We start from the raw sequence: 27,018 nt of genomic DNA, 5'->3' as shown, positions 1-27,018 counted from the left end.
CTTGTTATAGCAACAGTGGAGAGTCAAACTACTCTGATCAACTGTTGACAGAGGTGCACGAAGTAGGATACATTAAAACAAACAAGCACAATCACTTGCACTGCTGTATAATTTATTAAATTATATTATGCTATGTTGTTGTTGTTGTTGTCAATTGTCAATTTATTTATATAGCACATTTCATATGGCAAGCATAAACTCAATGTTGTTGTTGTTGTTACCATATAATCAAGTTCTATCTATCTATCTATCTATCTATCTATCTATCTATCTATCTATCTATCTATCTATCTATCTATCTATCTATCTATCTATCTATCTATCCGTCCGTCCGTCCGTCTGTCTGTCTGTCAGAAGATAGTTCTATCCACCGTTGTTTAAAGGTGTACAGAATATGTGCCACCCATCACTCAGCAATAGTTTCTCCATAATACGTTTTCGGTGAGTGTTGGGAAGAAGAAAAAAAAAAACAGAAAATAACTGCTAGTGAAAACATTTTTGCAGCTGTAGCCTGGAAACATTTGTAACTCTGTTAATGGTCTGTTAAATAAATGTATTACTGTAGTCCAACTATTTTGTTTTTGAGATACTGACTGTGGCCTGGTGTAGAAACTGGTGTAGCCTACCACAAATGAATTTACTGTGTATGTTGGAGACTCTTACAATCTCTAGAGTTATTGTGATTAATCAGAGAAAGTAGAGCAGCCTGTGTTGAATGTCGTCTGAAACTTTTCTTTTCTTTTCGTTGAAAACATTGAAGGAGGGATTTGTCGGAAACAACCATCAAACGACTTTACGTTAATTAATCCATTGAGGTATGGTCGCTATGGTAACGAAGCTTTTGTTCCTACGTCACTACCGGCAGAGGGCTCGGGACGCCAGGAAGCACACAGAGCGTGCGCGTCTCGATGAATGAAACTAAACGGCAAAACTTCATTCATTCATCGACCTGCTCGACGAAAATTGACAGTGTTTACCAAGCATTACACGTTAGCCCGCCCCATCAGGTAAGGATACACAAACCACCGAGCTTCGTCAGCTAATGTTAGCTAGTTGTACTGGTTACCGCTCCTGTTTACATTGCTGCTAGTCAGTGTTAGCCATCTCATGCTAAAAATATCAACACCAGGGACCGTCAAAGTGTCTGCACTGAGTAGGCGGCATTTGGCCGTTATGTCTGGAAATAGCCAAACAAAACAACACATGCTGAACAACGCTGATGTCATGTTTTGCTCTCTGTGTTTCATTATAAGCTACTCTCTGACACTTTCCTGACACCTCTTCTGTTACTTTACCTGTCCCCCTCCTCTCTCTGCAAGGTGTACGTGTGCATGTTTGTTACTGTAGCTGGAAAATATTTGTTTGAAAGTGTGTGCACTTTGTCTGTGCGCGTGCATACCCAACTCCAGCTGCAGCTGAGTGTGTGTGAGTGAGTTGAGTGTGTGTGTGTGTGTGTGTGTGTGCAAGTGTGTATGTGTGTGAAGAGCCCGCGTGAGCCATGTCAGTGTCAGTGATCATAAAGTGGGGAGGTCAGGAGTACTCCATCAGTTCTCTGTCTGAGGAGGACACAGTGATGGACCTGAAACAGTCCATTAAGACCTTGACTGGGGTGCTGCCAGAAAGACAGAAACTACTGGGACTCAAGGTCAAAGGTGAGAGGGCGTCAACGACCACAGCTAGGGAGTTAGTAGTGTAAATATGATAAATGATATCCAAACCAGGTGGACAAGAAATTTGGAGTCTAATTCCCTTGTACCTTTTGTGATATCGTTATCCTCTGTATATGTAAGTAACCTTTCTCCTGAGAGAAATATAGCACTGATAAAATAAACCCATCTGTACATTTGGCTAGGCTTTGGCTATGTGAATCCACATTCATAGTCAGCTGGTGTTTTATATGTTCAAACATGTCCGTTTCTCAGGCTGCTTGAGCTTCAATTTTCTCCACCTGTCTGTAGTCTATTAAATATGTTGAATTCTGTGTTATCATGTGGAGTTTTAAGCTCAATTCACGTCTGTGTTTTTCTCCCTTCTTTCTTTCTCTTTCTTCCATCCCTGCCTTATAGGTAAACCTGCAGAGGATGAGGTGAAACTGGGCTCCCTGAAGCTGAAGCCAAACACTAAGATCATGATGATGGGGACCAGAGAGGAGAGCCTGGTAGGTGGCAGGATGACGGAGAGAATAACCGATTCCAGAGATATCTGGTTGATGAGTTACTGGCTAATCTGCAGTTTTTCCAAACATGGTAGACACTGATAATTTTCTTACTGTCTACATCAGAATTAATTTCACTAAGTGATTGGTTAGGCAGTAAACCTGCTAGTAAACCTGTGTTGTCATTACATCACAGTATGTGGGCTTACATCATGTGGATGGTCAACTCTCTGACACCTGAAGTCTTAACATTTGCATATTAAATGGATTTTGCTGATTGTTTCCTTGTTTGACTGGTGCACATGTGTTTTTGTTTTCTGAAGGAAGAGGTTTTAGCCCCTCCCCCAGAGAATGATGATGTGGTCAATGATTTTGATATAGAAGAGGAGGTCATTGAAGTGGAGAACAGGTAAGATTTATTTTTGTTTCTGTGTCTATAGATGTCAATATGAGTTGGTCTGTGGGATTATATCTGTGTGTGTGTGTGTGCTGATATCTTTAGAGAGGAGAACTTGGCTAAAATTGCCCGCAGAGTGAAAGACTATAAGGTGGAGGAGATGAACCCTCCCAGAGAAGGCAAGAGGCTTCTGGTCCTGGATGTGGACTACACACTGTTTGGTGAGTTACAGTAGCACTAATACTAATCACAGCACTTTTACTGAAGCAGCACAATGTAACAACGTTTGTCTCCATTGTTTCTCCATCTCTGCAGTTTGATAGACTGAAATACATTGTTGTCAGATTTATTTATTATCTGTATTTTACTCAAATATGCCATAAGGAATCACAGGAAAATTAAGAATCCATCACTTGTCATGAGGTCATCCTTAGAGATTGGACACTGTGCATCGATGTCTGCATTCTCTTTGTGTTTAGATCACAAGTCGTGTGCAGAGACGGGTCAGGAGCTGATGAGGCCATACCTTCATGAGTTTTTGACATCAGCCTATGAGGACTATGACATTGTCATTTGGTGTATGTATCCTCTCTTCTTTTTTTGATTTTGGCTTTTAATGTATTGAACAGTTTATTCCACCAAGTTCATATCATTTGGCCGTTAGTTGTTCTGATTCCTTTGTGCACTGATACCCAGAAGTTTCTGTTTGTGGCTTGTACATCTTATATGTGTTTTATCTCTGTAGCTGCTACAAGTATGAAGTGGATTGATGCCAAAATGAAAGTGAGTGTTCCTTTTAGAGATATGGAACAGATTGCTTCTCCTACTGCACTCTGTCTTTTTTTGCCAAAAGGTGGCAGTGTTAACACATTTAATCTTTGTGTGTGTTTTTAGGAGCTGGGAGTGACGGACAACCCCAACTACAAGATTACGTTCATGCTGGACAGTGCGGCCATGATCACAGTTCACACCCCTAAGAGGGGGGTTGTAGAGGTTAGTACTCACACATCTGATCTTTATTGAAAATAATGGCCTGTTTCTCTGCTGTGGTCACACACATCACTGATACAAACAGATGTTTCACAAAAGAAGAAAGTGTTCATTCCTAGATATAGCTGGATATAGTTTTACCTTGAGATAAAGTGTTGATGGCTTAATTGTGTCAGATTTGACACCATCTTTTTGGGTCAGTGACAAATAAGGGTTGGCAAGATGAACAATTCAGAAATATCTTAAAAATGTTTTAAAAGCATGCATCAGATTTGTTAAAATGTCCAAATGTATTCATATTGGTTTAAAGTCCTTTGAAATGACATTTGAACCATTTATTTTACCAAGTAAGACTGAATGCCCCTGAAAATGTCAAATGGTATAACCACAAAAGACTGATAACACTGAACTGAAATAGATTTTTTTTGCTGTATTTCCGTATTGAAATGTAATGCATTTTGGCAATACTGAGCAGGACTTTTTTTTCTTCTAAATAATGAGTGACAAATTATGTACTATTTGTCAAGAAACATAGTGTTGAATTGCAAAAGTGAATTACATTTATTGCACATTTGAGTTCAGATTTATTTTCCTGTATATAGTCTGATTTTTTTTGAAAAAATACCAGTTAGACCACTTGACATTGGGTTGCATCACGTCACTGATAGAAAATCACCAGCTGTGAGTGAGAACAAAAGTAGAAAACCAGGGAAAAGCCCCTAAAACAGCACGACTTGTAACAACAGTATAAAGCCGTATGTGCCACCCTGTCTGCCAGGCTAGTGTCGCAACAGAGAAATCCCTCCTGCTAAGGTGAGGAGTGATCCACAGCTGTGGGTGTGACTGTCACCTAGGTGTGGCTGAAGGGTTAGAGGTGATGGATCAGTCTGAGAGAGGAACACACATAGACACACACACACACACACACACACACACACACATAAATAACGTGTCTCATCAGGAAGTTTTTGGCTGACGTTTGGAAAAAGGTGATAGCACTGATGTGTGTTTCCAGGTGAAGCCCTTGGGCGTGATATGGGGGAAGTATGGAGAGTTTTACAGCAGGAAGAACACCATTATGTTTGACGACATCGGACGAAACTTCCTCATGAACCCACAGAACGGACTGAAGGTAGACCGCCAACAACACCGTCACAGTTTTGACCCTGTCCTCTTCCTCATCACCGTTGTCAGCATTCTTTTATATGTGTGTGTTTGTGTTATAGATCCGTCCCTTCATGAAGGCCCATCTCAACAGGGAGAAGGACAGGGAGCTGTATAAACTGGCTCAATACCTCAAAGAAATCGCCAAGCTCGAGGACTTCACTGGGCTCAATCATAAACACTGGGAGAGGTTGGCGCATATGCAAAACAACAATGAGAACAATTGCGTGAGTGTCAGTGATATAACAATATGTCTAAAATATGCACTGTGTGTGTGTGTGTTTGTGTAGGTACCTATCCAAGAGACAGCACCACTGAGGGGGGACTACATCCTCCACAAAGACTTGGGCTGGATGCCACCATCCCTTAATCCAGTTCTCACATACACACACTCACACTTGGATGTTACAAGTCCTTCATTTCAAACCTTACTACAAATCCTACACTAATCCTGCAGCTGCCAACGCTCGAAAGCTCAGGACAGAGATTGGCTTCCCAACTGATATACATTTTGCATGCTATCTGTCTCTCCTGGAACTTGATGTTTATTTGTTTTGTTTAGTTTTTTTTTTGAATATGGTTTGCATTTACGACAATAACGTTGGCTGTGACTGCGTGTTAACTGCAGGGTGTACCCATGTGGGTTAAAAAGGTTTTAAGGGCACATACCACAAGCCATCGTGACCTACAAACTCCTACTACGTTCAAGGTGTTTCAAATACATCTGAAGTCCACAGTTAAACAGTACTTGAAGAGACTTGAGATCTTTATCAGACAGGCACACATCGTTGTGGCTGCATAGGAAGCTAAGGTGTCAGATTAGATGTTGAAAGGCCACTAAACCAGTGAGAACTGACAGAATTCAGGACAAGCGCATATGACATCAACATAGATAATATCAATTGTGATTTTAGGCTGGCAAGTCCACTTTGCAAACACTAAGAATTAAAGTGGCAGGATGAGTTAAGACCACCGTCCGATCAAAATCCAAGTCCATGAAGATCCTATATTTCTAACCTGTAACCTGCTCAATTCATCATGTCATAATATGCAATCGTCCTCAAAGCTAAAACTGTTGAGAAGGAGACTAGATGTGGCTAAAATTACATCAACACAACTGACTGTCGTGCACGTTTTGATGGAGAACATCTGTCGTGCTGCTGTCACCTGTGTGGAGGGGTCAGTGATGTCCACATCACAAGCCTGTTACAGTATGTCACACATGCACATACCGTGCACATAGATGGAAAAAGTTTACAATGGTTGCATTTGTTTGTGAGAGTTGTTTTTGTGTCCCGGCTCTGCTGCATTGCCTGACGCACACACACAGACTCATCTGTATGTGAGATGAGTTCTATTTTGTTTTTTTGTTTATTTTTTTTATGCAAATGTTATTAGTGTATTTTGTGTAGAGCTTTTATTCAAATGAACAAAGTGAGGATGAGGGATGATGATAGGAAACAAACTGACAGCACAAACCTGCAGTTAATGTTTTGTTTTTTTTTCTTAGTAGCTTCTGAAGTTAATGTGTCTGCACTTGTTGTCAACATTTAATTGAAGTCATGGATGACGAAGGTCAGTGTTAAGTGGTAACGGAGGATAATTAAACAAGTTCCCGGTCCCCTGGGAACAAGTGGCACTTCAAGCTCTTGAAAACACGAGGGGGGGGATGATCCTGGACATTCTGCTCCTTATCATTTCTTGAGATCTGCCTTTTGGTGTTTTCCTTGTCACATCCCTAACATCCTGGCTGTAAATATGACAATAAACCCTTTTTTTGTACCTAAACTGTCTAAGAGTGTTGATTTAAAATGATTAAATGCAGAATTTATCACAGTTACTTATCACTTCTATCTGTGAAATACATGAGAATGTGCAATGTATGAAATACCAAACGAGTGCAGCACATAATTGTGTTTATTTATTATGAAAAGTTAAATAAATGTTTGAATAGTAACAAAAGTTATAAACCAGTCAAATTGATATTGTTTTACCAATAGTCAACAATAATATACTTTAGGTCTTAAGTCAAGATTAGATTAAATGGACAATAAATACTATACATTCACCTTTAAAACTATACTGTATTTAAAAAAATGAAAGGTTAAAAAAACATCAAAGAGAGTTGGATGAGTTTTGTTCTGTCCTCATTTTTCTTCTCATGGCTGCAGTCCAGTGACACAGCTAGCAGCGCACGTCTTGTTTGTTAACTCTGGAGGCAGAACGGGTTGAAATGAGACAGTTAAGATCAGGTGACTGTTATTTACATCAATTAAACAGTAACAATCATTTCATGAATAAGGTCAAATACTCACGTGCACATGCTCCAGTGGCTCCATGGGCCGCTGGTGTACTTGTCCCGAGCTCGCACACAAAAAACGTATTTCTTGGTTTTGTCTTTGACTTCGTACTTGGTGTCCTCAGTGATGTTGTGCTGCAGAGGAGAGAAGAAGACACACATTATGTTATACATCAATTTATACATGGACTGTAAAAATATGTATGTAGAAATTAGATCTTAAAACCATTAGAAATCTGAACTATTTCATACTTCATACATTGTCATATCACAGTAAAAATGTGTATATATATATATATATGTGTGTGTGTGTGTGTGTGTAACATACTCATATACGCATAAATATATCTATCCCACAGCCTGTCAGTTTACAGTTCAAAAGCATGAGCCCAGTTTCCAATGATGTGAAGATGGACAGATATCAATATCAATATTTCAGGTATCAATAATTTATATATAAATTAGATATATATTGTGAACATATACACTTATATGACATGATAGATTCAATGTGTTTTATCCTTAAAGGGATAGTAGCATTTTTTTTAAGTGGGGTTGTATGATCTACAAATAGCCCCTAAGTACTTTAATTGCAGTAGAAGACTCTCTGCACTCCTCGGCCTATTTCCGTGGCCTAAAAGAGGTTTTACCTGGAAAAAAAAAAAAAACACAGTTCCATTGTTTGCTATAATATAAATTTCTCCAGCCTTTCAAAGTGCAGGAAAAACACAGTTTTTATTTGGACCTAACCAACTGCTGATAGGCGAGCGCTAACCCTGGGCGGAGGGATACGTGAGCTGGTTAGGTCCAAATAAGAACTGCGTTTTTCCTGCACTTTGGAAAAAATTATATTATAGCGAACAATGGAACAGTGTATTTTTTTTCAGGTAAAACCTCTTTTAGGCCGCGAAAATAGGCCGTTTCTTTGGGTCTGTTCACAACACTGTGTGTTGTAAATCTCTGGGCAGGGCTATGGGCTGGCGTTGCTAACGGGAGGAGTGCAGAGAGTCTGCTACTGCAATTAAAGTACTTAGAGGCTATTTGTAGATCATACAACCCCACTTTAAAAAATGCTACTATCCCTTTAATATATCCAGAGGATGTGTCTTACAGGTGACATAAATGGTGACATCACTGTTGATATATGTCATTATATTCAGTATCTATGTGGGTTAACCAGAAATCAATTCAATTGTTACAGCAGCTAGGAGTATGATATCCATTATGCATGTGTGGATTACCACAATGGGTTCATCACTGTTGCAGGAGTGTCCATGGGGGAACAGCTTGACTTGGAACTGCAGGCCAAAGTAGGTGCCGGGTATCTCCCATGAGTCGGGGTAGGACCAGCTGAACACCCTCCCCTCACTGACATGCAGGCTGGAGAGCTTTGCAGGCCTCACTGGAACAGAGTGAAAAGGAGGAGGAGGAGAAACAGAACAATGACGAGAAGTTGCAACAATGTGGTGTGACTGGATAGAGGATAATCCCAGGTAAGAGTTTACAAGACAGATCAAAGAGTCGCTGCACGGTGACTCACCGATCTCTCTCAGGTAGAAATGCTTCATGTAGGCCTCCAGGCGAGAGTAGCTGTGTATGTAGACGGTGAGGGAGATGCGGTTCTGTTCCTCCTTGTATGGGCAGGTGGCATCCTCACAGTGAACCCCTGATCCGTCAGCTTTCAGCACGCATGGTATCTTATCCAAGTGCCTGGAGACAGGGACATGTAGGTTGGTGCAATATCTTGATATTCTAATTGAAATGTCACTATAGCACTGGGGCTCCTTGGCGATTTAGATAACAAATACCCTGGCAGTCATGAGCTGGTGGAGGATGAATGTGAGAATTTTTTTTTTTTTTTTTTTGTATTTCTCACCGTTCTGCCTTCACCAAGAGCACGGCAGCATTGGATCGAGCCTGTGTTCTTGTCCAGGAACATTCAAAGGCGCCTTTATAGTTGGATGCTGAACAGTGGATGTGACCTGGATGAGCAGAAACACTGTTACAGTCTCACTTTCTGTTTGTGTTCAACATTCACATCTGATTTCTCTATTTCTTTTTGAAGATCCCATGATTTTAAACATCAATAAAACATTTCCCGGGCCAGTTTTAGGAAATTAAAATAATAACTGTGAACAAGCCTGACAGCTGAGGAGAAGATTGCTGGTTTCATAACAGCCTCATCACTCTATAAAGCATTTAGTTCCTTCACATTAGGCTCAAAGCACATTAACTTTACACACAAAATCAAATGGGCAGTTGTTTTTTCCAGCTGCCCAGGCTTTGAAAGCATTCACAGGTTGCTGCATTTTGTAATAGGAGGTGAATGACCTATGAAAAGAAAGAACTTGTTTAGTTTCGTCAATAAAGCAGAAGAAGAAAGTGCTTTGACCAAGGAAAGAGGCAACAGGGTACTGAGAGGGGCCCAGCACCCAGCAGGCTCCACAAAAAACCCCAGTTGTCTAATCTTTGTATGACTGATTTATTCTGCATAAGACCCTGACATACTCATAGTAAATTAGCATCAAAACAAAGTTAATAAAACGTGACGTAGTCTAAGAAAAAATAGTGGAAAAGTCAGGGGGCAGGGGCCCACTTTAGTATTCTTTCAGGGGGCCCAGAATTCCTAGCAACGGCCCTGCTGAGAACCACTACAACCAGCAATATGATGATGGATGTGCAGTCACAGTTTGTATGCAACTGTGTTCATATTAAAGTACAACACAGTTTTTGCTATCTCTCCATTTTTAATCTTCTTTCCTTCTATTTTCTTGCAGTGGTGGTGTCTCATTATTTTTTCCTCTGGTCCTTATCTCTGAACATGCGCCCCACTGTCTGTTATCTTTGGAGTGCTGCCTCCTCCAGGGCCTCAGCCCTCCACCTCTGTCTATTTCTGCCCATCTTATCTCCCTCTCACACCATCTTTCTTATCTCAGCCATTCAGTGACATCAATCCCAGGTCTGCTCCACTGAAATACCTTTTGCCAGGTTCAGTGACACAACAAATCTTTATCTCTCTCTGTTTGTCTACTCTCAGTCTGGATGTGTCCTCCGTGTAATTTCCCTCCTGCCTCGCTCCCTACATCTGTCTTATCTTACCGTCTTCGGGGGATTTTTCCTCCAGTATGACAGTCCTGTTATCTGGGTCTAGTTGGACCAGGATCACAGTGTGGTTGAGGTATTCTCCGCTGGGACTGAGGTGACAAGTATAGTTTCCTCCCTTCATCTCCTCCACCAGAACCCTGATCTGGTTCCCCTGCAGAGGAGGGTTTAGCTCCACACCTGAGACAAGGACATGGGTCAGTGAAGCCACAATGTGATTTATACAAAATTTTACATATCCAATTTTTAAATGAAACAGATTTTGTGTTTCTTTAAAGATTAAAGGTATTGTATCATATATATCATATCATGTGGTAATCTGTCATATAACAGATCATATTGTATTAAAAGAGTAGAATAGAATTGTAAAGAAATTAGTAATTTACATGAAAAGATGTAAAATTAATGTAATATGAACAGTAATATACGATAAGATTGAATAACAACAAAATAAAAAAGAATCCAATTAAAATCAGTGATTATACAGAGAGAGGCATCAATACTTACAGAATAGATGTAGTAAGTAAATGTACTTTACTAAAATTTACTTTAAATTATTCTTAAATGTACTATTATAAACTGGTTGTAATAGAACTAAGTGTCTGTGATAGTAATTTGGGCTTTATTACCATTTTTCTTCCAAGTCACAGCCTGGTTCTGATAAGCTTGTCCACAGGTCAGAGGGACGTGCACCATGCTGCCCTCATCGTAAGGCACCCTCAGGACCAGAACTGGGTAAAATCATAGACAAAACACACAGATGTAGACACAGTCACACATTAAATTAACATTTTCTACATGAGGAGAAAAATGTTGAGGAAGCAGGGGAGTTACCGACCATTGTCCATCAGAGTCTCAATGTTTTCTTGGTTGGTGTCAGACTGAGCAGAGCACAGTGCAGCACACAGGAGCACGAGGAGCAATGAAGTCATCTGGAAGAAAACAAACCACAAGTTATTATAATACAGAGACTGGGAAAATTTAGATTTATTTGTCACGAGACCTTAATCTGGGACTTCTCCATAAAAAGAGGAAGGTATATTGTACAAACCTTAATTTATCTAATTTTACTGTATCATCAATTATGGTTAGATCTCAGTGAGTGGACTGGATATATGAGAAAAAAGATTTCCAACAGGAGGTCCAGATATATACGTTGGAAAGATAAGATAATGTATGTGTCTAATTCTGAAATATAACTAGTAATTAAAGTGGTAGTCATTTGAGATCAATGAGGAAAAAAAGTCAATGTATTATGTATACTTAAATATGTCAAAACATTGTTTTAAAGGTTGTTTTTCTTTCTTTCAAATGAATATTTTTAGGATGCTGAACGAACATTAACCCATTATCCAAAAAAAGGCACAATTGATTTGCTCCAGTCTGCTCTAATGCATCTCATCACTCTCCTCCCTGAGCTTCAGCATGCCAGTATCTCTTAATGTACTTGAGTACTAATCTCTGCACTTGAGTGAAAAAGAAGAAGAAAATTTGTAAAGATGCTTTAATGTTTTCAAACTGAATGAGAAAAAAATCATGTCTACAAATTCAGTTATGGTAAAGTTAAGAGAAAAAAGGCACAAAAACAGCTGGAGATCCAACAGAAAGAGTGTGATCTTACCTTGTGTAGAAAATTCTCACTGCCGATGAAAGCTGATCTGACAGACACGCCAGAGAAGTGAGATGTGTTCAGCTCAGCATGCTGTGGCTGTATTTATGATCAGCAGTAAAAAAAAACCCCAACATGAAGTGGAACTGCCTTTGTGTGTGTGTGTGTGTGTGTGTGTGTGTGTGTGTGTGTGTGTGTGTGTGTGTGTGTGTGTGTGTGTGTGCTTTACCACCTGAGAGCAAAGGGCTGATGACATAACACACCAGGACAGTATAGAATTAATCACATGGCCGAGGAACAAATAAACGTTATTTCTCCATGGAAGTTTTTTTTTTAAATCTGACTCTTAATCATCTTTTATGTAACCCTTTCACTCAGTCATGAGGAGGATGACAAAAGTTGTATTCACATTGTGCTTTATTCCCCTGTGACTATGTGTGTGTGTGTGTGTGTCTGCAACAAGTGGGAAGTCAGGACAATGAAAGACAGAAACCTGTGGGAAATGGAACTGGGGAAGTGACACCGCAGCAGCAGAGCGCTGGTGGTGTATCACTGGAAACTCGACAGGTAGACACAGTCAGTAGACTGTCATGAGAGTTCTAAGGAAGGAGAACAAGAAAGTAGAAGTCAGTGTTGACACCTCTGTGGAAGTGGAACACAGAATTGAGTAAACTGGAATGAAAAAAAAAAGGGAAAGCAACATATCTTTATACTGTAGATCAGAAATCACATCCATTACAGCGAACGCTATTGTGAACAAAAGCCGTGTAACAAAGGGACACAACTGGGAAGTTACCTGTAGTAACTTGATTTATGGAGGAGTTCCCATCATGCTGTAGCATTTAATTACACCTCTGCCAGCCTGAATGCCCTGACAGCAGACCTGTTTCCTGTAAGCACACCACACCTCTAGCTCTGTTATAGTTATTATTAGGTTTCTTTTCATCCAGTGCTGCTATGTGCTGGTAGAAGAAGGTAACAGATGACTAGTGCACCTTTGCACTGAATCATATTTGAAGTCGCTAAACTGGAAATTTTATGATCAATGCACCTTTGAAAACAAATCTTCCACACATGATATTTTGTTTAATTTTTTTGATGGCATGCGTGTGGCAGGACAGTGAAAATAAAAGTGTGACCACAGCAGGTGTCATATTTGGAGGTATTTCCAGAACAAATGCCACTAACCTGTTTCAGATAAATACCTCAGTTAACTTCCCCTCTACCTGTCACCAACACCAACCATGATGTTATGTGTCACATTATATAGAATTGTAGCGTCACACTCCAGATGTCAGATCCAGATGTCAGATCACACGCATCTACATGAATGATGGATTGACAGCAGGGCGGGTTCCTCATTCCCTCCCTGCTGAGTGACGTCTGTTCGTTCGCAATTCAAGCCACATTTCGCTTCACACACAATGCTCATCCCTCTTTACATCACTGTGTTTTTTTAAAGGAATTTTCCCCCTTCCGTCTGGTCGGGAGAAACAGTCCGCAAAGAAGGGAAGTTGAAAACAACAAGGACGTGAGGAAATCAGAAGGAAAAGGGAAGCTGTTCTGTTCTGTTCTGTGATTCATTATTTCTCCTTTGAGAGACAGAGAGCAGCCACTACAACAACGGTGTATTTATTCTGATTAGTATTATTATGCCTATAATATCATCATATTTGTGTACTTCTGCCTCTTATTTTAATTATTTCAAACCTGCTGTAAACAAACTAGAGTCAAAGATCAACAAAATTCAGATTGAGTCTTGTCAGAGCAGGCCTTTTCAACTCAATTTACACTTTAAGGAGCTCCAAGTTTGACATTGTACCATTATTAACGCTGTAACTCCTCATGCCTCCAACTGGTTTAAAATGCTGGGGTTCGCACTTTTTAATCCCAAGATCAAGACTCATTCATATAGAGAAGTTTCACCTTGAAGTGCTATGACACTTTTTACAGTTATTGTGTTTTCTAATGATGTTTGAATTTCTGTAGTTTTATTGTTCATCTTCTATGTTTTATTTTTTTGGTCACTATTCTAAAAATTATAATAGGCCTACTGTGTATATATGGGTGTTATAAAGTGCTTTATAAATGAACATTAACAGATTATTGTTTTGGTATTGGTCTAGATATAAAAGATTTTTTAAAAAAACTTTAAAGGAATAGTTTAACATGTATTCACTTTCTTTAGGAGTGTCGGACAGTTACAGGAGACAGTAATGTCATATATTATTATTTGGGCTCTATAGAAATAGAACTAAACTGAACTGGTAATTTTTTTCCAGTGAAGAGTAGACATGAAAAATAAGTCAGACATCGAGGGATAGAAACAATGATCAATTTTAATTAAAAACATTCTATTTTTAATCAAAATATGTAACTGTGTTTCTGACGTCCATCCTTTTGCCACATGAAGTGTGGTTGTGTCTCTGTCATATATGAACATCCATGCGCACACACACACACACACTCACACACTTATTCACACCCACACTCGCACACAGGCTGACTACTTAACATTACATGATTACTCTGATTGTTCTGTGAAGCAGAGTGAAATAAAAATATCTAATGATCCAGTCACACACTGTCTGCAGCCTCTTGTGGAGAGGGAGGACACATCTGGTTGCTAACTAGACAAACCAATAGAAGACCTTTTTACAGCTGTTAGCATGCTGACTTAACCTCCAGGTGAAGAAGTGTTTGATTTACATATAATTAAGAGTAACTGCCTGAATAACTGTCATGATTGTTCAACTATCTGCATTAAAAACGTATATGTATAACCCTGTAGCCTCATAAACAGATTCCTGCTGAACCCAGCATCGCCAGAGAGCAGACCTTGCATGGAAAGTGAAAGTGAAACACAGAAACATTGGAACATCGGCCGCTGCTAAGAAAACCCTTTAAGCCATCTCACAAAGTTCGCTTGTCGTTGTTTGGTTTCCATAGGAACAGTTAAAAAGACTTCAAAAAAGGTCAAAATTTGAACGTGTAAAACCGAAAAGAGGAGTCTTTTCTCACTTCAAGAGTCCTTTTGCTGCAGCAGACAGGCAACGTCTGTTTAAGCAGAGAAGAGAAGAGAAGAGAAGAGAAGAGAAGAGAAGAGAAGAGAAGAGAAGAGAAGAGAAGAGAAGAGAAGAGAAGAGAAGAGAAGAGAAGAGAAGAAGGAGAGCGAGCCAAAAGAAAAAAGTCAATTTTCATTCTTCTTTCTCCCTTGTTATCCTCCGTCTTTAAAGCAGCCCACTTCCAGGCTGTCAGGTTAATTCTCCACCGGCGTGGGCTCCTGGGGCGAAGCAGCAACTCCTTCCACTGCCACCGACACAGACGCCTCTGGTAAATGTCCTGCTGTGGTTACGGGCTCTGGCGGCGGGGGCTGGCTGAGGATCACCTGCACTACGTAGTCCCTGGAGATGTTGAGTTGGTCCAAGCGCAGTCTGTCTGTCAGCGGCCGACCTGAGAAAAACCAGCGCTGGGTGGAGGCGGGAACGCCCTCGTGACTCTGCAGACGACGCTTCATCATGCCCACCGTGTCCGTGGAGCGGACCGCCAGCCGGAGGTCGCGGCCCGTAGAGAGCCGCAGCCGCAACTGGCACTCCCCTCCTGAGTCTGGGTCGCTGGCGCTGCCCGTGGACGGGTCCGCCGCCCCCGAGTCCGGATCTGAACCGTCAGGCTCATCGGAGCGCTCTTCAATCATGTTGACGGGAGGGGAGAGGCAGTAGACCGGCAGCTGGTACCGATTCCCCAGTTCATCGTAACATTCAGTCAGAGCTCCTGAAAGAAAGGAGAGAAGTGTTAACATTTTGCTTTCCTTCATTAAAATCCCATATTTTACACTTTTCACATTGATTTATTTTAAGTGTTCATCCATAGCAGATATACATTTGTCTTTTTTTATGTAGGAATTCTTTATTTGTGTCTAGAAAGATAGATCAACATGTTGTCTAGCTAGTTACACTTATTTGTTTAGTTTTTTTTGTAATATATTTTATTGATTTCACAAAAACAAACAATGAACCATACAGCACAGACAGCGCCAAACTGCAAGACAAAAATACACTAACATTTGTATTTTTTTTTTTTTTTATATATTTTTTTTGGCTTTTCGTGCCTTTATTTGACAGGACAGTTGAGAGAGACAGGAAATGGCGAGGCAGAGAGAGGGGGACTGACACGCAGGATAGGTCCGCTTGACGCAGGATTCGAACCGGGGCGGCCTGCAGTGAGGACTATAGCCTCAACACATGGGGCGGGATGCTCTACCAACTGAGCCAAACACCACCCCAACATTTGTCATTTTAAGAACTAAAACAATCATTAAAGTTGTTTTTACATCTCATACTTCAGGCCTGGGTCGAGCTCTAGCACCAACAGGACGCTGTCAGTCAGTCAGAAGAGAGGAGGCTCTGAACCTCTCCCCTGATTGGCTGACTGTTTTCTGAGTGAACAACAAAAAGAAGAAGAGGACTCGCCACACTGTAGATGCTCCCAAAGTTTACAAAAAATGTATTGGAGGACTACATAAAAACGAGACAACACGTTTCGAGCAATGCGCTCTTCATCAGGTCCACATTGCTCAAAACGTTGTCTCTTTTTTATGTAGTCCTCCAATACATTTTTTGTAAACTTTGGGAACATCTACAGTGTGGCGAGGATGGATGTGCCTGAGCCTTTTTTGTTCATCTGTTTTCTGAGTGATCCATTAAAAACAAAGCAGATTTCGGGTAAAACACAGAGAAACCAAACCCATTAAGTCGAACTGGGTCCAGATAGACAGAGCTTGGAGCAGTGATTGCTTTGTTGTGACATCACTAAGTTAGAGAAGTTCTGATTTCTCTGCGGTCTTGAGGCTTTGATATTTTCATAGTATTAACATAGAACCTAAACCTGATCTAAAATCAATCAACACATGGAAACCTCAGTTTACACAATATGCACCTTTAAAAGTTTGTTTTTAGTTTTATCAATGATCCCTATCAATCAATTGTGCGGTGGGCAATATATCTTTTATGATATATTATCGTTTATGACGTATTATAGGCTTCTCATACTGGAAGTTATTAAGCAGAAGATTAGACCAACCCGCCTACAAATATAAACAAAACCATGTGAGAGCTTAGTTACATTGAATGTTGTGGTTAATTTTTAACTGGGAAGTTCCAATAAAAAGCAATAAAGCATCATAGTATTCCCTTTAACCTTTCCCTTACTTCTTCATGCTCAAATGACTGGACTGGGTAAATTATGTTTTTGGATGAAAAAAAAGTAGATGCGTGTCGATTCATAAGCTGAAAGTCAAAAGCTCACATCATTTTTCCATCTAACGAAGCCAAAAATCTGTTCCCATTTCACATCAGTAAGAAAAAAAAAGACGAAATGGAGAAGTGAGAGCCGGACTCAACAGATAACAAAGACTGCGAGGGAAGAGCACTGAGTGAAAGCAGGAGAGAAAGGAATGTAATGTGTATGCTGGAGTACTACAGCAATATGATGTCACTGGACTGGTGACCAACTGTGATTCAGAGACGCGGGGTAAAGAGTGACAGGAGAGAGCTGTGATGAAGAGGTCAAATTAGTCCGAAAACAAACTTGATACAGTGGTATTCTCTGGTGGGGGGGCCCCAGGGGTCGTCAGGGGGATTTCTCAACGGCATTTCACTTTGTCCCCTGCTCTTCACAACAAGTGACCACATCATGGTAATAGGTGTTTTTATTGCAAGAATTACCTGGCATGGTTTTTAACAACCTATGGGTATCCAATAAGAGTTTTGGGGAGGCGGTATTGAATTTTCCCTTTGGACATTTCAAATTAGGGCCAAGTAATTTGTGGGGGTGAAAAAGTCCATCCCTTTACAGCGTTTTCTGTTCGCTGCGTTTAAAAAGGTCACTGCGGTGCTTTATGCTGTTTAATGACTTAAACCAAGACATGAGCCGCTTGAGAGATACGGATAGAGAGTTGCCGTATTTTGTGGTACGAAGTGAGTCAGCAGAGGCCTCCGAACGCTGCTCTTGATGACGACTGCTGTGGTCAAGGTGAGAATGTCAGGGGGGGCCGCGCTACGCCTCAGGACGTGGTCTACCAGAGCCAGAGAGAGAGACAGAGAGAGACTGAGCGCTTGACCTACTGTGTGTGGCCTGTGTAGTTGTGTGGATGACAACAGCACTCGCCACAGTCCACTTGCTGTGAACCCAGCTATATAAATCATTTCAACCCCCCGCCCATAACGACATATATTATTGTAGATCGGGGGGAGAAAAAAAAAGGCTTTTAACAATATCCAGGAAAAACTCTTCTCCTCTCAGCTTACGCAACCAAATAATGTGCTGACATACCAACACAGTGACACAACTGGCAAGCATGTTTTTAAAGTATCGGAGCTCTCTGCTGCTGCTGCTGCTGCTGCTGCTGCCAGGAACACAACTGAAATATTAACATGTTCAAGTAAATCTGATGATTGAGACTCACCAGCGTCTCGTACAGCTGAACCTAACTGCATCATTACAAATGCATTAAATCCCTTTCATGTAACCAGCAGAGACAGCGAGTTGAAAATGTGAAACCTGCCATGGCTAATGTCTCAAGAGGCTATTACGGATGCAAGATAAATGTAAACACGCTTCTTTGACAATGCATCAACATGATTTGAATACAAGTCTCTCTGTCTGTAAATCTCACTTCATTTCTCTTTTTCCCTCTTCACCAGTTGGCTCCGGCTTGGTGTTTATCTCTCAGCTGCACAATGCTAATGGTTTCCAGGTGGTGCTAATGATTTTGGTCGTGGAATTTCATTATAAAACAAGAGTTCAGATTGAAAAACATCCCCGTGAGGAGGAATCAACCTTGCACCAAATTAAAAAAAGAGGTTAGGTTTTTATCCGAGCAAGAAAAACATTTGTTTGCATGAAAAACGGTTTCATGCGTCAGAGCAGTTTTACACAGCCACCCTCAATCACAGAGTCATGTCTGATGACTCCACCCCGAGTTAGTCTCCATTCAAATTAAATATGAAGGAAAAATGAGCTCATAAACTGATGCAGGGAAGATGGAATCTCTATTATAAATTGCCTGTTTGAGGTTAAAAGACATGAAATACTGAGCTCAACTTCTAAATGGCAACAGTAAAGACTCCTTCATGTTTTAGTATAGAAATGTACAAATAATTGTTTATAGTGGCAGGAATTTATATAGGATGAATGCTACAGATTCGGTGATCCACCCTGCATCACCATGAGGTTCGCTTCTGTACGCATCTTTTTCTTTTTTATTATATATTTTATTTAATTAGCAGGACAGTGGAGAGAGACTGAGGGAATGACATACAGTTTAGATCAGTACAGTCTGGAATCAATCTGGCGATCACTGCTTTGGGCATAGCCAACATGGGACCTGCTCTTAACAACTCGACCGCTGAGCACCCTGTAAATTTAAAGGGATATTCCGGCTTAAGTTTAACCCATGGTCCAACGCACCGCGACACCGAGTTAGACCCCCCTCGAGAGGGACAACTGCCCAGTGGAGTCTATGTGCTGGACCTCGGGGTCTATGTGCTGGACCTGGGGGAATCAAGTGGTCAGTGTTGTCACTGGTCACTGCCTGCCGGTGGCCGCTGAAACCAGTTGTTGTGTTGTCAGTGCCTGGACATTATGCTGGATGTGGAAAGATGCTGCATGACGTATAACTGGAGGAGAGTGGGTGAGTTGTTTTCATCTCTTTTCAATAGAAACCAGGCAAAGCTAACAGATGTTTGATGCCTCGTATTATGTGCTGGAACCCTGTTTGTACTGTTGATGACGTTTGGTGCCGTTCTGAGCATTATTTGTGGCCTCTCGCGGAAATGCATTTCATTTCATTTCTCGGGAGAGTCTGGCCTCATCCCCCCTCTAAGCGTTTGGGCTGGGCGGGAGCTGGACGGGAGTAGTAGCGTTGACAGACAACCCCATTCAGCCAATCAGCGAGTTGGTGTAGTGACGGAGCTTTGCACCAGTCGGTCCCTGATTGGCCAACGTGCTGTGTCAATCACAGCGGGCGACGCTGATTGGCTCGGCTTTCTGAGGGTTTCAGGCCAAACGCTTAGAATGGGGATGAGGCCAGACTCTCCCTCAGAATGAAATGAAATGCACTTCCGCGAGAGGCTGGTTTACGAGGCTACGCGTGGATCAGACTGCGTTGTTTGTTACGGTGCGGCCATTGCTAAAGTTGCTACAACTAGAGAAGCTAGCAGTTAGCAGACTTCATCTCTCGAGGGGGGGTGTCTAACTCGGTGTCACAGTGCGTTGGACCATGGGTTAAACTTACGCCGGAATATCCCTTTAAGGAGGTTATTTTGAGTTGACTGTCATGACATTTAAAAACTTGGCAAATTCATGTCTCCATCAGGATGAACTGTAATCACTCTGGTGATGTGTTAAACTGAACTCCAGTCAAAAATCATCATCTTTTAAGTTTCAATAATATTTATTTATAAACAAATAACAGTAAATCTAATGCCATCTCCATGTACTACTACTGCGTTTAGCGCTAATTAAAGGAAGGAGCTTGGATTATCTGATGTGGGGATTGTGTGAGGTAGTCATGCATCGTCAGCGTGCTACCTTTATTTGGATCAGCGCGCTGCCAGTCTGGAGGCAGAACGATGTGTTGCTGTGCACAGGGCCAGCAGAATAAAATGTGTTTTGGACACTTAAAAACGCCCACGAAACAATCCAATATCCATTTAAAGCCGTTCTACGCTGCATGTAAAATATTTTCGGTGCATCAATCAAAATATGAAATAGTGTGAAAGCAGAAAACGGCAACTGAAAATCATAAATTAAATCTGGAGCCCACCCTTGCGTTAACTGTGAAAAGTCCTACATGCAAAAGTGCAAAGCATCACGTTGTAAATGGTGAGAAGTGATTTAACTGCTCTTTGTAGTGAAGTGCCGGATGAGAGCTGTGGTGACATCAGGTCTGGGGAATCTACAGCTGCAGCCCAGCGGGCTCTGATCTGACCTGGCCAAACTACTGAGAGCAACGGAGAGCACAGCAAAACACACCGACTACGTTCACATGCACAAGAAATACAGTATATTTGTTGGTAAGTGCAGCTACCAAAGTCTCATTCCGGAGAAGCTGCTTTGCATCCTTGTGAACTTAAAATACATCCTCTCCACCTTTGGTTTCCTACACAGGAGTTGACCTATGGAGAAATTGAAGGATACCAGAAATATCCCTCAGAAATAAAGCATCTCTAATAACATGAAATAACTCCTAATCCCAGGAAAGGTACTGCTTCCCACCATGTTATCGACTGACTTTAAATATACAGTTACATTACCCATGATGCCGTGCCAGTGTGGGAAGTGATAGCCGGTATAGCATCCATGTGCTTACTGTATATAGAGACAGGAGAAAGACTTAGTATTCAAAAACCACTTTCACCAATAAAAGGACAAAATACACTATAACAAGAAAGTCTGGAGAGACCGTGGATGAAACTGAAACTGAAAAATGCCACCATCTGGACAAAAACACGCCACCTTCCAACTCCCAACGCTGACTGCGTCAACATTTCAGCACAAAAACTGTCCACTCCTTCCTCTCCACAGTGGAGGTAATCTGACCCTGAGGTGATATGAATAGGGAATAAAGAGAATGACGCACATCCACAAATAGAGAGGCTGCTTATAATTACTGTGTTGAGTCGTTAGTCCTCCTAAACCTGAGCCATGTCAGTTTTATTCATTTGTCCTACGCTGCTGCTTTCAAGTGTTTTTCAAAAAGATGTCCCATCTTTGTTGTGCGTACATGAGCGATTACTTCATTAGTTCCTACTTTCAGAAGACCGAGGACACGCCCCTTTTCATTCATTATTCACCGGCTGATTCTCCAGTATGTTCTTCCTAATGGTCTGAACTCTAAAATGCGGTCACTGAGATACACTCAGAGCTTCTTTGAGTGCAGGCTGAATTCTGTAGATGCTTCTAATTAGGATCCATACAGTAGTCCCGAAAAGTCGATTATTGTGTAATATAGGAAAAAGGACAGCGGAGACGGTGCTCACATTAACACCCAAATGAACCCTAATGTGTGACAAAGTTTGCTTGTTTATGAAGCTGAACATTAGTTGAAACTGTAGAGGAAGTACAGGACGCTTCCTGGCGAAGCTTTTCTACACGTTTTAGCTTCTCTATTCTCTGTTGATGTAAGAGTGATAGGACATTCAGTGACCCTGCCCCAGTTGTGAGGGCTGCTGTCTGCTGTTTGTCATCATGACCTGGTAAAAATGTTTTCTTTTTTTTTATGGTCTTACAGGGGCACAGATGTATTAGCTTGACACAGATGTGTGCACAAAAGTTGATAGACAGCTCTCTCTCCTTCACCCAGCAGAGCAATATGAATGCTTCCCTTCACCTGCTTGAACTCGCTGCTTCATCATGCCGTCTGGTTCTACTTTTTAAGCTGCAGAGGCACAGAGGCTATTCTGAGATTTCTTGTGCAGCTGTAACAATCTTTTGCTTCATTGCCCATCTATATCTAATAGTTGTGAATGATCTGCAGATAGAGAATCTTCCATCCTCTGCTTTGCTTACAAGGCACTGAAGCGTGTTTGTTAAACTGAACTGAACTGACTTAACGTAAACCAGTACATGGCAGATCGAAGATGTTTTCAAAAATATTTAATTGCCTCTTTTTTGGCTTGAAAACAGCAGAATCAGCACTATATTCACAAAGGTTACTTGACATGATTGATTGACTGAGTGAAGATATTTCTACCTCTGCTCAGGGGAGTGCAAAGCTGCAGTCTAGTTTCCCGGCTGCTTAGGAACAACAGGGAAGAGGAGGAGCACTTCCAGTACACTGAGCCTCCTTTACAGCAAATAAACTACTTTCACTACATGTATCGTTATTAGAAATAAGTACTAAGACAAGCTGAACACGGAAATGGTGCGAGGAAAAGAGAAGAAAGAGGTTTCATGCCAACCGCTTTAACCAGTTCTAAACACATCAAACAGAGAGTCTGGAGTTGAAATCAGATTAAAGCTAAAGTTTTGTAGCTCGAAGATAGAGGCTGCTCCCAGTGTGACGGATAAAATAAGAAACATAGTCCAGCATGTGACCCAGTAGCTGACCTGGTAGAGTGCACGCTGGTTCAAGTCCGACCCATTGCACTTGTCATCCTCTATCTTGCTCTCTCCAGTTTTCTCCATCTCTCTCTCTTTAGCTATGACAGAAATAAAGGCAAAGAGAAAAAGAACCAGACTTCCCTAACTTTCTCTCTTAGTGTTTACAAGTAAATGCAGCGGAAATCACACCTCGGCCCTTGTCTTTTATTTATGTGTTTGGTGATTATCTATGACGACTCCACGGTTATAAAAAAATCAGGTGGTGGTCCAGCCACTTGCTAGGTTTTGACCTAGTCTTACTCAAATAAAAGGAAGATCATAAAAACTGGCCCCAAAAAACAAAATCTACAGTCCCATAAAAAAAATTCACAACAGCCAATTTCCTGAGTTTAGTTCCTCTGGAGATCTTGGGAAGAGGGAGTTTAAATTCCTGAGTTTGGTAATCATCAACTGTCCACCCAACGGCTGTTTCATGGAGTGTAAAAACAAACACTATCTGCTGTGCATACCACTGTGGAAATGTGCGTTACCATGCGGCAGTGTGATGCTGGCTCCATCGAGGATGGCCTGAGCCAGCAGGTGGTCGCTGCTCTCAAAGGCGCTGGCCGCGGCACGCAGCGCATCCCAGATCTCCTTCCGGCCCTCGAACGCTGGAGCCGTATCCCAGAACTCATCTCTCTTGCTGCGCAGCTGGCCTTCAGTCATCGGGTAGTCACTTTTCCATTTAGGCCGCTCTCTCTTCAGGGGCTGGTTACGCCCTAGAGCCACTGGAAGGGAGGATGGGAGCGATGGAGCGAAAAGGAAAAACAAAAAGCAAGACAGGAGGGTGGAGGAAGAAGACAAAAGCAGAGGGGGGAATGTAGGGGGATAACAGAAACAAACGAGGGTGAAAAGAAGGGAAAGTTGACAGACGGAGGATGGAAGATGACAGTCATGAGGAGGGAGGGGGGTGGGGGAATTCACAGAGGATAAAAATGACAAGTAGGGATGGAGAGTGAAGGAGAACTGTTAGGATATTTCATCAGTCTTTTAAGATTTCTCAAGGAGCCACACAACTAAACCTAAATGACAGATTAAACATGAGCCCACACACACACACACAGAGCTGAAACCAGTAGTGTTAAGTTACTAAGGCTACTGTAGCATCTAACATCTGCAGCAGAATGACTGATGAACAACACCATCTGGATCTCCTCCGAAGGGGACGACAGGTACAGGACAGTGTATACACGTGTTGTGTGTTCAAAATGTGTGTGTGTGTACGTGTGTTCGTGTGCACAGAGAGAAAGAGGGAGAGAGAGGAGAGGGGAGAAGAGGATGACGGATCAAGGTGTTGCGTTACACCTGCTGCTCGTACACATGTACTGAGATGATCACACACGGCGCAGCCTGATAAAACCAAACTTCAACCGACTTGGTAGTGAGTAACAGTTGGTTTACACAATCACAATGATTTTATCTATATGGCTGTGTGTCACATCAAAATAAAAAGTATTATGAAACCACCAGATGATGCAGTTGATGGAAAGACAGTGGAAGCTGCAAACTCTGAAGAAATAAAAGCATTTTTAATAGATCTTTATGCGGTTGTGTAAAATGTCTGCATTAAAACAGATTATGTCCATTAAAAAGATGATACTATTGTGCAGTTTATGTATGAAATACAACAGGCTCACATGTTGTAGGCATGTTTTACAGCTCATGTGTCGGCCTATTATCTTCTAATTTTACTTGATAAACATTGGCCTACTTGTCTTAGTCCCCGTAAATTCTTGGGGGTGAGGGTCTGTAACCATTTTATACAAATGACCTAAATTTGACAATTGCTTCGGTGAAAGCAGATACATTTATGTGTTCAGGTCTAATTGGCTTGTCTCTGTCAGCATCAACCGAGGTGTCAAGTACCAGGTGCCTGGGATGTGTCTGTTTTAACACTGCCTAACCTCTTATAGAGACAGACTTCACAGATAAAGGGACCTCTAAAATCTGTTTACGTGACATGTAGACAGGTGGGAAGTCTGGGAGGTAGTCAGGCAAGTCATCGAAACAGATTCAGAGGCAAAAAAAGGGGAAAACATCAAGGAAACTAGACTGTATCTCAGCCTCTCAAAGAGATCAGTCCCTAGCCCCCAGCTCCCCCAACCCAGTCCTATCTCTCCCCAATCTGTGATTAAAAATAACTCACTGGCCAGAAGCTGAACCCTTCCTCAGCCTAGAAAAACGAGGAAGCCACACTGCAAAGTTGTCAACAACGCCTTGTCTTGATAAAAATCTCCAAGAGGCCTGGTGGTAAGCATAGATATCGAAACAAATACAGGGGCCTTTATGCATGTTGAAGCCATCTCTTTTTCCTTCATTATCTGTCTCACCTTAAATGCAATAGCCTACATCTTGTTTGTTTTAAGCAGTCGTCCAAGTTACCCTACAACACTCAAGAGCTGATGTACACTAAAAACAACAACATTTACCTCATATCTAAATCCACAAAGCAATGTTTAACGTGGCCCCAGAGTAGCCTACTAGGTTAAGGTTTATTAAATGCAACACTGCTTATTACTCAATAACCACAATAAACCTGCAGTGTAGTGATGTGTGTGCATCTGCTCACTGCCGATGGACAGCATGTTGTTGCTCTCTGCTCTCAGGGCTTGTTCACTGAAACACAACCGCAGTGTCAAAAACACACTTCCTTTTACATAAAGCCGCAAGTTTTGACACCCCCTCAACACTTTGCTCAGCTAAACCTGCTCCCAATAAAACCCTACCTCACACAAACGTACTCGCACACTGTGATAGAAACGCAAGCCAGAAAACAATGGTCTCATGTGCAGCCCGCATTAAAAGCCATAAGCAGCCACAGCGCTCAGACCTAATTCAGATCAGACTGCCTCTCTCCTGTGCCTTCCCTCGCATGCCATCGCCGTCTGTGACCCATATTTGTTATGCAGGGGGAGAGAAAAAAAAAAGGAGAAGCTAGCTGGCTAACCAGGCTACGTTTTAGCCGGCTAGCTCAGTCAACACCAAAGAACAAAGGGAGGCAGCGTCGCACAGTAAATATCCCCCAGTTTATAAAGTAGCGAGCAGACGAGGCGCCACTCGTCGCTCCGAGGCCCCGCCGTGTGGAGGGTAAACCCGGGAGGGCTGCGAGGCTGTCCCCGGTCTGTCTGGCTCGGATACAGGGGAAGGGAAGAGGACCCCCCAGCCAGGACAACATGCACAAAACCTAGGGGAGCCCCCCTCCTCCTCCTCTCTCCCTACCCCCCTCTCCAAAAAAAAACAAAACAAAAAAAACAGCCTGGTAGACAGTGAATAATGGCCGTGATAAGTTACCTCCAGTGCCGTCCGAGTTCTCGTTTAAGCTGCCCGAAGAGTCGTGGTGGCTCCCGACACAGCCACCCATGGATGTTTCGGCAGAGCAGCCCGGGCTAGGTAGCTCTCACCCCCCGGCCCACAGCTAGAGCTACATCCACTAGCCCCCCCTCTTTTTCTCTCTCTCTCTCTCTCTCTCGTTTTTCTCTTTCCCCCCTCCCCTTCCCTTCTTTCCTTCCTTCCTTCCCTCCCTCCCCCCTCTCTCTCTCTCCCGTCTTCCCGTGTAGTTTCCTCCTTTCTTCCTTCCTCCCTCTCTTCCTCTCAGCATTGGCGGGGCGCAGCGGGCATCATCATCTTCATCTGCTGGGAAGGCGGAGAGAGAGGGGGGGGGGGCGGACGGAGAGGCTCACATCATGGCAAGGTGACCGAGGGAGGAAGGAAGGGGGGAGAGAGAGAGAGAGAGAGAGAAGGGGGAGAAAAGGAGGAAGAGAGAACAAAGAAGAAGTGCACAGAGGATGCCATCTTCTCTGGGGTAGCACATGTTTGCTGTAGACTTCAGACTGTTGATGATCTTCATGTGTTGTGACACAAATGTGCTGAGTCCTGTCAACCAACTTTTGATGGAGCGGGTCTTCTGTTCTATTCTATTCTATTCTATTCTATTCTATTCTATTCTATTCTGTTCTCTCTTACATTGGACGAAGTGTTAAATCCCCTAGTATTATGTCCACTGCATAGATAGAGCACACATATTTTTCTACTCTATTCTGTTCTATTCTATTCTCTCTTGCATTGGATAAAGTGTTAAATCACTACTTTCCCCACTAGAGCACATCTCAGTGTGAAATTTACATAATTTTTCTATTCTATTCTAATAGAAATATATTCAC

At 42.0% G+C, this 27,018-nt stretch overlaps 3 protein-coding genes across 3 annotated transcripts; 1 reads left to right on the top strand and 2 right to left on the bottom strand.

Moving 5' to 3' along the window:
- Positions 1–816: 816 nt before the first annotated feature.
- ublcp1 (ubiquitin-like domain containing CTD phosphatase 1) lies at positions 817–6,492 on the top strand. Its single transcript, XM_085798414.1, has 11 exons — positions 817–1,007; positions 1,320–1,652; positions 2,067–2,158; positions 2,479–2,564; positions 2,658–2,773; positions 3,032–3,130; positions 3,298–3,335; positions 3,447–3,545; positions 4,558–4,674; positions 4,769–4,896; positions 4,997–6,492. The coding sequence occupies exons 2-11, from the start codon at positions 1,499–1,501 to the stop codon at positions 5,022–5,024; spliced, it is 957 nt and encodes a 318-aa protein (XP_085654540.1). The 5' UTR covers positions 817–1,007; positions 1,320–1,498; the 3' UTR covers positions 5,025–6,492.
- Positions 6,493–6,625: 133 nt separating this feature from the next.
- On the bottom strand, positions 6,626–11,847 carry il12bb (interleukin 12B, b). The gene is made up of 9 exons (XM_085796858.1): positions 11,729–11,847; positions 10,946–11,039; positions 10,737–10,838; positions 10,105–10,287; positions 8,882–8,987; positions 8,546–8,715; positions 8,247–8,407; positions 7,022–7,140; positions 6,626–6,918 (listed from the first exon to the last, which is right to left on the bottom strand). Exons 2-9 carry the CDS (start codon positions 11,037–11,039, stop codon positions 6,891–6,893), a joined length of 963 nt encoding a protein of 320 aa, XP_085652984.1. The 5' UTR covers positions 11,729–11,847; the 3' UTR covers positions 6,626–6,890.
- A 2,182-nt stretch (positions 11,848–14,029) lies between these two features.
- Positions 14,030–26,562, bottom strand: ubtd2 (ubiquitin domain containing 2). Its single transcript, XM_085798413.1, has 3 exons — positions 26,150–26,562; positions 23,350–23,586; positions 14,030–15,487 (listed from the first exon to the last, which is right to left on the bottom strand). The coding sequence occupies exons 1-3, from the start codon at positions 26,217–26,219 to the stop codon at positions 14,976–14,978; spliced, it is 819 nt and encodes a 272-aa protein (XP_085654539.1). The 5' UTR covers positions 26,220–26,562; the 3' UTR covers positions 14,030–14,975.
- Between the last annotated feature and the right edge of the window lie 456 nt (positions 26,563–27,018).

Source organism: Trachurus japonicus, chromosome 14, assembly GCF_045865225.1.
Source record: "Trachurus japonicus isolate A0001 chromosome 14, Traja_1.0".
Lineage (NCBI taxonomy): Eukaryota > Metazoa > Chordata > Actinopteri > Carangiformes > Carangidae > Trachurus > Trachurus japonicus.
This window is presented reverse-complemented; position numbering and strand designations above follow the sequence as displayed.

What these genes read in the sequence shown, in the direction of transcription:
- ublcp1 (XM_085798414.1), top strand. Translation starts at nt 1,499, where the DNA reads ATGTCAGTGTCAGTGATCATAAAGTGGGGAGGTCAGGAGTACTCCATC. An exon ending in TGTGGACTACACACTGTTTG is followed by an intron (nt 2,774 to 3,031) that starts GTGAGTTACAGT and finishes CTTTGTGTTTAG; the next exon opens with ATCACAAGTCGTGTGCAGAG. An exon ending in GGATTGATGCCAAAATGAAA is followed by an intron (nt 3,336 to 3,446) that starts GTGAGTGTTCCT and finishes GTGTGTTTTTAG; the next exon opens with GAGCTGGGAGTGACGGACAA.
- il12bb (XM_085796858.1), bottom strand. Translation starts at nt 11,039, where the DNA reads ATGACTTCATTGCTCCTCGTGCTCCTGTGTGCTGCACTGTGCTCTGCT. An exon ending in TGTGACTTGGAAGAAAAATG is followed by an intron (nt 10,288 to 10,736) that starts GTAATAAAGCCC and finishes TCCTTGTCTCAG; the next exon opens with GTGTGGAGCTAAACCCTCCT. An exon ending in CTCTTGGTGAAGGCAGAACG is followed by an intron (nt 8,716 to 8,881) that starts GTGAGAAATACA and finishes CCCTGTCTCCAG; the next exon opens with GCACTTGGATAAGATACCAT.
- ubtd2 (XM_085798413.1), bottom strand. Translation starts at nt 26,219, where the DNA reads ATGGGTGGCTGTGTCGGGAGCCACCACGACTCTTCGGGCAGCTTAAAC. An exon ending in GAACTCGGACGGCACTGGAG is followed by an intron (nt 23,587 to 26,149) that starts GTAACTTATCAC and finishes CCTCCCTTCCAG; the next exon opens with TGGCTCTAGGGCGTAACCAG. An exon ending in CAGCATCACACTGCCGCATG is followed by an intron (nt 15,488 to 23,349) that starts GTAACGCACATT and finishes CCTTTCTTTCAG; the next exon opens with GAGCTCTGACTGAATGTTAC.